Raw genomic sequence first — 12,849 nt, 5'->3', positions numbered from 1 at the left:
AAATTTCATAATAATTAGGTCCATTATAGCAATCTGATACAATGCTAGTGACGGTTTGTTTGTATATATATTGTTACAACAAAAGAGTATTAAAACATTGTCAACCTGAGGGTGTCATAGGATTTCGATTATTTTGAACGTATAATTTATATTAAAGACCTAGGTACTTGGTGGTAGAGCTTCGTGCCAACCTGTCGGAATATCAAACACCCAATCATCATAGATTTTAACGTTAAACAGCAACACTCAGTATTATTAACTATTGGTTTCCGGTTTGAAGGGTGAGTGCCAGTGTAACTACTGGCACAAGGGACATAACATCTTAGTTCCCAAGGTTGGTGGCGCATTGGTTATGTAAGGAATATTGTCTATGGGCGGTTGTGACTACTTACCATGAGGCGGCTCATTTGCTCGTCCGCCTACCTATATATCATATACAAAGTATGTATATATAACCAACGTCGTCCCTAACCTATACTAAATAGATATATATATCGATAGTATCATTGAAAAAAAGCGACATCATATGTACCACGATTAAGCCTCCGCTGAAGTCCCGAAAAATCCGTTTTTTTTTACTTTGTGAGCTAACTTGCCCTAATGGTTAGTACACGTGAAATTACATCATAGTTTTCATGTGTTTAATCTGCACTTACAATTCATCTCGTGCTCAGCGGTTAAGGAAAACATAGTATGGTAACTTGCTTTATTATTCTACCACATGTGTATTTAAATAAACAGCTTGTATTTGGAACCGCGTTTGTTTATGTCGTACGTAGGTGGACTGGCAAATGGATACCAGATAGCTCTGAAGGTATGTGGTCACTGCCAATATACATTGGTATTGCAACAAATAATAATCGTTCCTCGTATCACCAATGCATCACCAATGCATCACCAATGCATCACCAATGCGTGACCAATGCGTCGCCAACCTTAGGAACTGATTTGTTATGCCCCTTGTGGTTGTAGTTACACTGAATCACTCACTCTTCAAACCAGAACGCAACAATACTAAGTATATGTTGTTTACATTAATATATGACAAGTGGTACCACCACCAAAAACGTGTTGTAATTAGGTGGAAACCTTCTGCCAAGGGAGAAAGCCCTTTTACAGCAGTAAGACATTTTCACTGTTCATTTTTTGATTCCGTGATGAATATTAATCTACATTCATGTTAATATTATAAATACGAAAGTAACTCTGTCTGTTACCTTAGCCGCTTAGACCGCTGAACCGATTTAGATGAAATTTCGTAGTCAGATAGTTTGAGTTCCAGGAAAGGAAATAGGCTCCTTCTTCTAATTCAACTCCCCCCCTCGAGGGGTTCAAATGAGGGTGACGGTTTGTGTGCTATAATAGGTAAGGTTTCAACGTCAAGTTCGCGCGAGTAAAGCGACAGGTCCAGCTAGATTGCAATACACGGAACATTTTACAACTGACCTCCAAGATACGTAATCGCCGGACAAAGGAACAGAGTTATCTTCCTACGTAGGGATCTCTAATTCTTCCTATCTATTATTATTAAATACTAGTTGTTAGCTGTGACGCTAAATATTGAGCATAAAAACGAACGATTCGTGCTCAGATTTTGGTACCCGTAGAAGTGTCTAAATTATGTACTAAGAGTTTTTATTGAAACTGTAGTATCTGACAATTCTGACATCTTCATAGATTTATCATACTGTCCGTTATTGGTAGCCTTTTAATCCGTAAGTTATGGTACCTTTTCATAACGATAATTTAATAGACCATCCTATTATTCGTATGCTAAATAAATAGTTAAAAATTATATTACTTGGTGGTTGAGCTTTGTGCAAGCCCGTCTCGGTAGGTACCACCCACTCATCAGATATTCTACTGCCAACCAACCGTATTCAGTATAGTTGTGTTTCAATTTGAAGGGTGAGTGAGCCAGTGTAACTACAGGTACAAGGGACATTACATCTTAGCTCCCAAGGTTTATAATTTACAGCGCCATTGTCTATGGGCGGTGGTAACCACTTACCATCAGGTGGCCCATATGTTCGTCCGCCAACCTATACCAAAAAAAATAGTATTTACGTGCATTTACCATTAAATCGAATCAAAATATGAACTACAGTACGTACTTGTGACGTCACAAGAATAACGTCTAGGAGATAATATCTTCCTATCTAGATGTATCTATTATCAGTATCAAATGTTTCTGATAGTAGTTCTTTTGTTAATAATATACAAATACTTATGATCAAAAATAATTTAACTACAGGCACAAGAGACGTAACATGTTCCCATGGTTGGTGACGTACTGGCGATGTATAGAATAGATGGTGGTGACCATTTACCATTTGGTGGCCCATATTCGACTTTCTATATCATTAAAAAAAAATCAGGAATAAACTTCCCAAACAACGACTTAGCAATTTGATAAAATATCACTAAATGACTTATGCTCGTCGTTGTAATTTACAAAAATTGAATATAGAATCGCAATATCCGAATAGATACAAATTAAAGTGAACGTGAATTAATTGCTGTGAAAATCAACCAATCCTGATATTCCTGACAAATATATCGACCAATCCACGTTCGATTAGCTTAACTTTTGTTCGAGAATGGAACACTTTAGTTCTTTTTTTAAAAAACTCTAATATCCTTATTGATTGTATGATTGTCATTATTGAATTCTCCGTCTACTATAGACTACTACAGAGTCCCGCGGCGTAGACCCTACTTTAACATAGCCTTCCGGCGTACGGTTACTAATCAATCCTAATATTATGAGTGCGAAAGTAACTCTGTCTGTCGGTTGCGCATTCCACTGAACGAATTTGATGAAATTCGGTATGAAGCAATCGTGGGACAAAGGCTACTTTTAATTGCCTAACAACTGAGAACCAACTCCTAAAATTCGAGCGATGCCGCGTCCTAACGAGCCTGACAATAATACACAGGAATGTAGAGCAACAGATAGACAAACGAATATATTAAAAAAATGTATATGCCTAGTCAGGATCTCGGGAGGTAAATAACCGGGTCCAATATAATACCTAAATTATTACATATATACTAATATTATAACTGCGAAAGTAAGTCTGTCTGTACCTCTTCAGGAAGGAAAAAGTCTACATTGTTTAAGTGACCCCTTGAGGGGTTAAAATGGGGGTGACGGTTTGTGTGCTAAAGGTAATGTTTTATACATTTTGCGCGGGTAAAGCCGCACGTTCCGCTAGTATACAATATAAGTATTAATTTTGTCACGAATTAAACCATATATAATTATATAGTACGTAAATTTTTTAAAATACACAAAATCCGTACAAAGTTTCATTCAAATCCATTCAGTAGTTATCGTGATTGTGTAACAAATATCTAAACACACAAACTTTCATAATTATAATATTACTAAGATCTATTAACTTTTATTATTAATAAACATAAATTACTATAATTGACATTTTCAAATTAAAATTTGACAAAACAGCGAGTCGACAAAAATAAAAAAAAAACTGTCAAAAATTTGACATTTCACAGCTATCGACAAAATATTATTTAATGGAAAAATACATTTGTTTTTTTTTTTTTCACTACGTTACTTTACTTTTTTTAAACAAAACACGAACTACACGTTTTGATCACACAATGAATATATATATATAAAACGATATATATGGGAGCGTGTGTCGTTTCGTCTCGCTCGTAACGCGTTCGCGATTCAACTAACGACTGATAGCTTATCAGATAGGTCATATATTGACTCAGGTTTTAGTTGCTCGCGGATTATATAAAAAATATATAATTACTTTCAACTAATATCGTAAAATATCGATATGTTTTGATATGTGTCGTTTTATCGCGCTTTTACAACATGTAAAAATGAATGAAAAAATTACGGAATAACGGAATTTTTTTTATTAATCAACGTTTTGACTCTATGAAAATATTTTTTCTTAAATATACATGTAAGATTTAGATACAATATTGAATTGTCAATTTTCCTCATTTTTATCAAAAATAAACCATTTTTATTGATTACGTTTTTTTTAAATTGAATGTTGAGAAATTTCGATTCCTGGAGTCTAGAAATTAGCAGCATTATCAGCATTAGCTCGAAGAGCACGTAAAGCGTCTGTTTAGTCGTCCCATCGGATTACGAGTGAGGGATTGCCTCTGTGTATACGAATACACGTCTGAACTATCAGGAAATACTATGTCTTAAGAATGTCCATCGAGGCCAAAATCGACCTGGAGGACATCACTATCTATGTTTATATAGATCCGCCAGGGCTCTAGTGATGGATTTACGCCTAGGTCCGTGAGATCCGGGCTACTAAATATCTAATAAAATTTGTCATATTTATACCGCACCACAATAGCTATAATTCCAATAGTTTTGACCAATTGTACAGACAGACAGAGCTGCAATCGTTCCCACGATACGATACCGGGATACGGCCTGACCAAATCCTAATAATATTATTAATGCGTATGTTTGGACAGATGGATATTTGTGTCATTTATATCAGAAAGCTGAACGGGTTTGAATGAAATTTAGCACAGAGATAGATTATAGTCTGGAATAGCACACAGACTTTTAATCATTAACACATTTTTTTTTAAATTGTATACTTTACTATTATGTCATTACGAAATATCAGCTAACGTTTTTTTATATCGTAATTAAAAGTATAAAATTATACATGACAAGACGCATACAATTAACATACATTATATTATTAAATTAGAAAAAAAACTAACCTCTCATCGTAAATCGTAGAGTTGGTAATGTTGAACTCATCGAAGCTGGCATCATCGATCGTGTTGTTCCCGAACGACTTCCCGCTTTCAACGTTTGAGCTGTCAAAATCGCTTGACAGGTGACTGACAGCTGACAGGTGGCTGCCGATCGAGCGCTGACTGACGGTTGACAGCTGACAGCTGTCGGTCTTGCCCTTGGTCCGCTGGTCCCAGAGTTTTTTCGTTTCGTCTTGCACTCGCCGTTTCAATTCGGATATTTTTTCACGTTCGTTCTCTATTACTTGGCAACCTGTAAGTTTAATACCTCGTTAATAAAATCTATTATTGAGTATGATTAGAAAAATAATTTTAGAGCGGTTTTTAATTAGTTTTCCTTTCAAGAAGTAACTACCATGCATTTTTATTCTATTATAAAATGTTTGTTTGATTTTTAATACTATTAGAATATGTTTCATAATAAGTAAATATTATGAAAACCAATAAACTAGAACTAAAAATGTATTTAACAATTTATATACATAATTTTTTTGCGAAGCCAGATAGGGTTAGGTACGTAAAACTTAACTTTCTTAGTTAAGTTAAAGTTTAATTAAATAAAAATAAATTCCGCTACTAAAAATACATGAAAAACAAACCTTTTTCTTCCAACATTTCCATCCTTTTCCTTTCGATTTCCATTAAGCTGTCCAGAGTTCGTTTCCCCAATGAATTGACGTCTGTATCGCTTGATAATATCGGAGCGTCCATGGTCACTTTCGATATTCTATCTATATCATCTTGGGAAGGAATTTTACCAGAATCGGTCATCTTTTGGAATTCTATCCGAACATTCGGTTCATCTCCACAACTTTTTCTGTGCATTATCTTCCCATCCTTACGTAACAATCCATCGAAGGTCTTATTCTGTTCTTGATCGTCTTCTTCTTTGATTGGTTCGTTCGACACTTTATCCGGCGACAACGATTTCGATTTGACGTATTTATTATCTGTCATAACCGGTTTGATATTCTTCACGTAACGATTTTTAACATTTTGCTCCGATCCGTCATTCTTAGCTTCCTTCTGGGCGTTCTCTTTGCGTTTCAACGAATCTTTTTTAATTATCTTTCCTAACGCAGCAAAGGTTGGTATTTTCGACGATGAATTACTTTTAAGTGGTCCGTTATCCTTTTTATCTTTTCGTTTCGAATTTCTCAAACTATTAAATTTATCTAAAGACACGTCGACTTCTATGTTTTCATTATAAAATATATTTTCATTCAAGCTCTGCGACATTATATCGACTTTCTCTGGTTTTTTCTTTTCCTTGCTCTTACGTTTCAACGAATCGAAATTTCTTTCCCAGAAGCCTTTCTTTTCTTTAGACGACGTGGAAGATTTCGACGGACTACTGTCTATTTCGATTGGATCATCCAAATCTGAAACGACCCTTCTTTCGATATCAACAATCATTGATTGAGACATTTGGTCGATAGAATTGAATTTATCCTTCAATAGTTTGGTATGATCTTCGAAATTAGACATTTTGGCAACGTCTATGTCATCACTGTCAGACGTTTGAGGCGAGTAACCGAATTCACCAGACTTCGCTCTTGTCTGATCCGTGTAAAACGCACTATCAGGAGATTGTGTTCTTTCGATATCATTTAGTTTTGCTACTATAGGTTTAAGTTCTTTTTCAATTATTTGTACTTTCCCAGTCAAATGTTCGACGTGATTAAGTAGTTTCACATATTCAGCTTGCAGTACTTTTGTTTCTTCTAACGCTGACGTTAAATTATTGTTGGCTTCTGATTTCAATGTGAGTATTCTGGTTTTTTGGGAGTCAATTCTTTTAGACAGAAGGATTATATCATTTTGTAAGTCTTCTCTGTTCGACAGTCTGTGAAACAAGCAAACATTACTTAAGCACTATTTACATTATTTATGGAAGCTTAAAATAAAACATTTGTTAAAAATTAGGTTAAAAATAGTAATGACAAAACTTACAGTTCGGATTCTTCTTCCAAATGCTGGAATTCTAAATCTTCAAATATCTTAGTCTCATTGTCTAAGATATCTTGAGCGTTTTGAAGTTCCTCTAACGTAGCTTTGTTCTCTTTCAAGTCTTTTACAATCCTGTAACAAAAATATAACTTAATTTGTATTTAAGTGTAGTCCAAGTTTTTTTAAATAATTAACATACATCATAAAATGTATTCTTAATTTCATTCTAAATTATAGGTTGTTATTTTTTTGAATTTCGAATTATCTTCAAAGAAATTATAACTAACTCTACCCACCTGTCTACTTTCATAGTGGCGATTTCCACTCTATCGCGCATCTCATTCTGTCTTATTTCTTGCTTCTCTTTCAGTTGCTTGATTTCTTCCTCTATTGCTTTCGCTTTGTCAACTAAGTCGGTTTTTTTCGTCTGTTCTATGTTGAGAATTGCGATTTCGGAATCGTATTCGCCCTTGATGAGTGCTTTCTCCATTTCCAACTTAAATCAACATAAATAGATATTAAAATTATGTTTATTTGAACATAAAAAGAAATTTAATTCTATGATAATAGTATACAGATTAAATATGAATCTTATAAGCTTTTAAAACTAATACAGCGAAACATAATTTCTGAAAATTGATTTTTGTTCTAAATTTAAAATAAATTCAGATTAAAATAATATTTATCTTACCTCTCTTAATATGTCGTCCTCTTGAGATCTTATTTCAGTCATCTTGCACTTAATTTCGTGTATTTCCGTGACCAGTTTCTTTCTTTCTTCTTTAAGATTATCGTATCTCGCCTTCAACTCATCTATACTTTCGTCCAAAACCGCCGAACCTATAGAATCAGCTTCTGCGTCCATTTTTTTAATATCTTCAGCGATAGTTTTGATAATTTTTTCTCGCTTGTTTTCTTTTAAATCCTTTTCGAATTCTTCTAATTCTGGTATATCCGCCATTAGCTCCTTCTTAACGTCATCGAAACTTTTATTCTTAGTCATCGAAGCTTCGATCACTTCATCATTTTTGTCTATATTTTCAGTTGCGTCTTGAGTGAAATCGTTATTTTTATCAGGAATTATTTTTGAATATCTGAACTCTATATCGTTAGTTAAATCTGCATCATCAATCATCGGTATTTCCTCTTCTAAGCTCAATTGTTTTTCAATACCACTCATTTTGAACTTATCGTCTTCATTAATATGAATGCCATCGTTATTCTGACCTTCAGTATTGAAATTAGGTTTCGTTGAATTATCAACGGGCGGTGGTGTTGGGAATATGAAATACTGAGGAGACGGTAGATTTTTATGCGCAAAACTAGTCTTTATTCTCGTTCTAGGGCTTTGTGTGTTTGGCGATTTTGGCTTGAAGCCTAAATTATTTTTAAAGTAGACATTTTCATAAGGGCTGCCGATCGGTGAAGACAATGAACCATTCTGAAGTTTTCTTATCATAATTGGACTAGACAAATCGTTTCTGGGTACATCATCGAATACTGGTATTCCTATTTCGTCCATCCTGCCTATATTTTCATAATTATTATCAGCTGGTATTGTTACTTCTGGTGTTAATGTTTCTAATTGTGTTGGTGATTGTGATGTTTCGTAATTTTCATAACTAGATATATTTCTTTGTATGGGAAGAGATTGACTCGAAGGCGAACTTCTATTATGACTAGTATCGAACCTGGAATTGATAACACTTATCATTTGATCTTCACTTAAAACATTAACAATTTTATTTATAGTATAAGATAAATATTTTTATCTATGACAATGTTAAACAAATTTATCTCTTTAAATATTGTCAACTAACTAAATATTTATACGTAAACTTAAACGTATAAAAATACATTAGTCGGTATCGGTTATATTACAGCCAAAAAACATTTTATGTTGAGTCTCAATCTAACACAAGGAATATAATATCTTAAATGTTTGTATTTTTTTTCATTTGATTCATCTGAATATTTGCAAACTATACTCAATCGTTTCGTTATGTGTTTATTGGTTATATTTTTAAACGTTAACCTAACGTAACCGAAATATCATAAACTATCGAAATTTTGATTTAAATCACCGTTCACAATATTTCGGCAGTTTACAATTTCACGATTAATTACGTTCAACTCTGTTACTTAATATTTATATTTTCAAAACTTTTAATGATTACTATGTGCTTACTTATAGTAACCCTCGCTAGTTTGTACAAAGTTGGGATTGTTCAGCGTCACGCTCCTCGGCAGCGATCCGTTTGTTATTATCTTATTGTGCGGCCTCTTCTCTGTCGGAGTTATTGGTATACCTGAACATAACAATTTAAAAAAATAAATAAAAGTAAACGTAACATCCTGTAAATGTCCCACGGCTGGGCTAGGGCCTACTTTCCATTTACGGAGAAGGTTTGGAACTAATTTCACCACGCTTTTCCGATTCGGGTTCGTGTATATATACACATGTAGCAGAATTTCGTTGAAACACAAACAATGTTTCCTTCACCGCGGAGCACAATTACATCAAATTAAGCACATAAGATTACACTGGCGATTGCCTGGGTTTATCCACGCTGTTATCGATTAAGATGCCTGAGTTGTGACACCTGGATAAATCTCGGCTCTATTACAATCCCATAATAAAAATTTGAACTGTATTTTTGAAAATGACGACGAATGGGAAGATCAATACTACATTTTATGATTATTAAAAGTAGTATTACATATAGTAGGCATATAATATTTTTTACTAGACATCTATCTTGTTTTATTCGTCCTCTTCCTTGCTAAATTAATCTCTACATATTTTTTTACAATGGCCACACTGACATATTACTTACACGCTAAAATAGTATAACAATTGTTTTCATATAAAACTTAAATATATGAGAAGAGGTTTCCCTTTCGCTTCAATTGTGATTATTTAGTTTAAATTATTAAAAAAAAATATGTATATATAATAGAATCTCTTAACTCATGTCCCATTTGAAATATGAGGATGAATCAAATTCACTCAGGCAAGGAGACATGACTTTGTGAAAAATGTACAAACAGATTAATTATATACCTAGATAGATTATCGCACTATAATAGACCTAAAACGAGCCAACTAAATTATCTTGGTGCGCGTGACAGCTACGCTTGACACTCGCCAAACGTTAGACTACTTTTTTTTATGATATCTGCAGGCGGACGAGCAGTGGTCACCACCGCCCGTAGACAATGGCGTTGTAAGAAATATTAATCATTCCTTACATCACCGATGCGCCACCAACCTTGGGAACTAAGATGTTACGTCCCTTGTGCGTGTAGTTACACTGGCTCACTCATCCTTCAAACCGGAACACAACAATGCTGAGTGCTGCTGTTTGGCGGTAGAATATCTGATGAGTGTGTGGTACCTACTTAGTAGTAAGTTTATTTACTGTTACTTTACTAGTGTGCGTGTAGGTACTTAGTTTACAATTTTTGGCCACAATTATTTTCGACGCGTTCTTCGCTTTGACAGTCTACATCGACATATAAATAATTGAAGCGTACAAATATTGATAACATTAAGATCTCTAGTACTCTAGTAATCTACTGAAAGTAATCAGTCGATGACCTAACGAGATAATCTAACCCAATTAAAATGCACTCTAGATTACCTGAAGTTATTTGTCTTTCATATTCAGCGCACATGTTCAGTATTTCTTCGAGACGTGCCGTCTCCGCTTCTTTCTGTTCTTCTTCTTTAATTCTATCTTGATACGCCTGAAACAGATAATTAAAATTTTATTGTTCCACAGATAAATTATAAGATAAATTTAATTGTCAAATGAGATCTTTTACTGTATACTTTTAAAAATTGACCCCGATTAAATTTCTCACTATACAAAAGGATTTTGTAATTTTCCGTACATTATCATTAACAAATTAAGAATTACACATCAAAAATGTAAATTCGCTATATTCCATTTCACGAAAGACGACATCAACCAAGTCTCGTCAACTTTCACGATTTTTCCCAGACAACTTTCAGTGACAAAGATTTTAGGTTACACAAATTTCTTTGACAACACCAAAGATATAATTGTTATCGTTTTTTAGCCATACATAAGAAAGAGATCAACTAGGAGTCCATAAATGTCCCATTGAGCAAAAGATTTCTCTTCTATTAAGGAGAAGTTTGTTTCAACACATAATTTCACCAGACACATGCAAATTTATGCATGCAATTCTAAACATGCACGTTATGTTGCCCTAAATATTTATCATACAAAATTTATTTAATATAAATAACAGTTCAAATTCTGTTTTTTTCTTTTCTAAAGGCAACAACTGTTGAATGAAAAATATATTCAGAAAGATTTTTTACTTGGTGGGAGAGCTTTGTGCAAGTCAACCACCAAGCAGTTCTTAGAATTGTTGTTACGGTTTGAAGGGAGCATCTTACTTCTCTTGACCTATTATCATCCATATGCCACCTACCAAGTTAAAAAAAAACATATATTATAGGAAACTATAATGAGTACGATCACTTCCTGATTACATTTGGTTATAAGAGATATTGGATCAAACGGTAAGGAGATATTGTTACACGTATAGACTAACAGTGTCTTGCTGTTCATTGCTTTTGCTTTTAAGCGCAACCTACATTATGATCGCCTCCTTTTTGGCACTAAATGAACTTATATCAGAATTCAATGATAACTTGCCTATACCTTACTAGGTTCTCCCATCTTTTCGATGATAGATATTTCCTTAAGTATAATAAATTTAATTATTATTAAGACTCACCAAATTAACAAATAATTTATCAATCTTCCTAATAATCGTGTTATAAATCTGATTCCTAATATACAATTCGTTGAACTGGTTTACTTTTAAATCATTACCGACAACGATCACGTTACTATTCTGTATCGGTGCTGATATATTCGATTTTTTCTCGCAGGCAACACAGATGTCGGCCATCTTGGATATGTCACTACGTAAAACATCGTACGATTGCAAAATTTGTTTCTCTAGTTTTATAATTTTTGCGTCGATACTATTTTCGTGATTTCTTGTTTCTTTTATGTAATGGTTGGTTAGTATAGTATTTATCGTACGATATATTTTGATGTCGTTTCGAAGTTTATGAACTGTTTCGAGCTTTTCGTTTATAGAGTTCGCTACGTCGAATATGGTGTCGAAGTTTTCTTTCCGGTTACTTTTCGAGTCGAAACTTATCTTTAAATTCTTTAGAGCAAGCGTGTTCTTCTTGAGGCTCGTAACGAATAGTTTTATTAGACGTTTATGTGAAAAATCCTTATTGTTATTTTGTTGAGATTTAGGCATTTTTACACTTTTATTATACATGATGAAAGTTTAAAGATTTTTATAATTTTTATTTTATTCATTGAGTGTTTTAATTATTTGTGACCTTTTGGTAAATAATAATATTAGAAACGATAAACAAACATAAATACATTCATACATTGAAACAATTAATTTTAAACAATACCACTGGTACGTCACACAATGTAATATCAAACACGTGTTTCAGAGAATAATTAAAATATATATATTTTTATAAAATTAAATATTTTTTTATCACGTATAAAAAATAAATCACAAAAGATTTTTCTTATTCAACACTCGATTCAGAACTTTTATAATTACCAACAAAACCGAAATTTTTTTTTTTTTTTAAACGAGGAGTTTGTACGAAATCGTTATTAAAACTAATTTGTCGCAGTAACACCGCATCGACATTTTATCTTCGCTATCAGATACAGCTATTGTTTTCTTACCGACTGATTATAACTTTATCGCAATTAATTCTTCTATAAATGTTGATAATGTGACGTATATAACCATGTTCAGTTATATATTTCCTTATACGTCTGACAAGGTCGGAAATACTATTAAAAACGGTTATAAAAATATATACATACTATTCGAGTAGTATTTTACCTAAAATAAATATAAAGTTATCATCGCGCCGGTTCGAAATTTAAATTGGATCTGACGGTGAATTTTTTTATAACATTAGCGCCTTAAAAAATTTTAATCATTCCTTTCTTCACAAATGCACCGTCAAACTTAAGTTGAGATGTTATATCCCTTGTGGCTGCCGTTACACTTAACTCAGTCCTT

The 12,849-nt window shown here is 33.3% G+C and overlaps 1 protein-coding gene across 2 annotated transcripts in view; it reads right to left on the bottom strand.

Annotated features, from left to right (window-relative positions):
- Positions 1-12,849, bottom strand: part of LOC113392047 (uncharacterized protein) — a 107,803-nt gene that overhangs the window by 27,039 nt on the left and 67,915 nt on the right. The window contains exons 1-8 of one of the 2 annotated variants that reach the window (XM_026628279.2): positions 11,506-12,132; positions 10,374-10,479; positions 8,918-9,038; positions 7,421-8,420; positions 7,026-7,225; positions 6,733-6,861; positions 5,379-6,625; positions 4,744-5,032 (exon numbers count right to left, since the gene is read on the bottom strand). In XM_026628279.2, the coding sequence (XP_026484064.2) occupies positions 4,744-5,032; positions 5,379-6,625; positions 6,733-6,861; positions 7,026-7,225; positions 7,421-8,420; positions 8,918-9,038; positions 10,374-10,479; positions 11,506-12,069 (3,656 nt within the window). In that variant the 5' untranslated portion in view covers positions 12,070-12,132. Of the gene's footprint in view, positions 1-4,743; positions 5,033-5,378; positions 6,626-6,732; positions 6,862-7,025; positions 7,226-7,420; positions 8,421-8,917; positions 9,039-10,373; positions 10,480-11,505; positions 12,133-12,849 lie in introns of those variants that run through there. The other variant, XM_026628278.2, reaches the window with a different exon arrangement.

Source organism: Vanessa tameamea, chromosome 27 (assembly GCF_037043105.1).
Source record: "Vanessa tameamea isolate UH-Manoa-2023 chromosome 27, ilVanTame1 primary haplotype, whole genome shotgun sequence".
In the NCBI taxonomy this organism is placed as follows: domain Eukaryota; kingdom Metazoa; phylum Arthropoda; class Insecta; order Lepidoptera; family Nymphalidae; genus Vanessa; species Vanessa tameamea.
The sequence above is the reverse complement of the archived record's forward strand: the minus strand, read 5'-3'. Positions and strand labels throughout refer to the sequence as shown.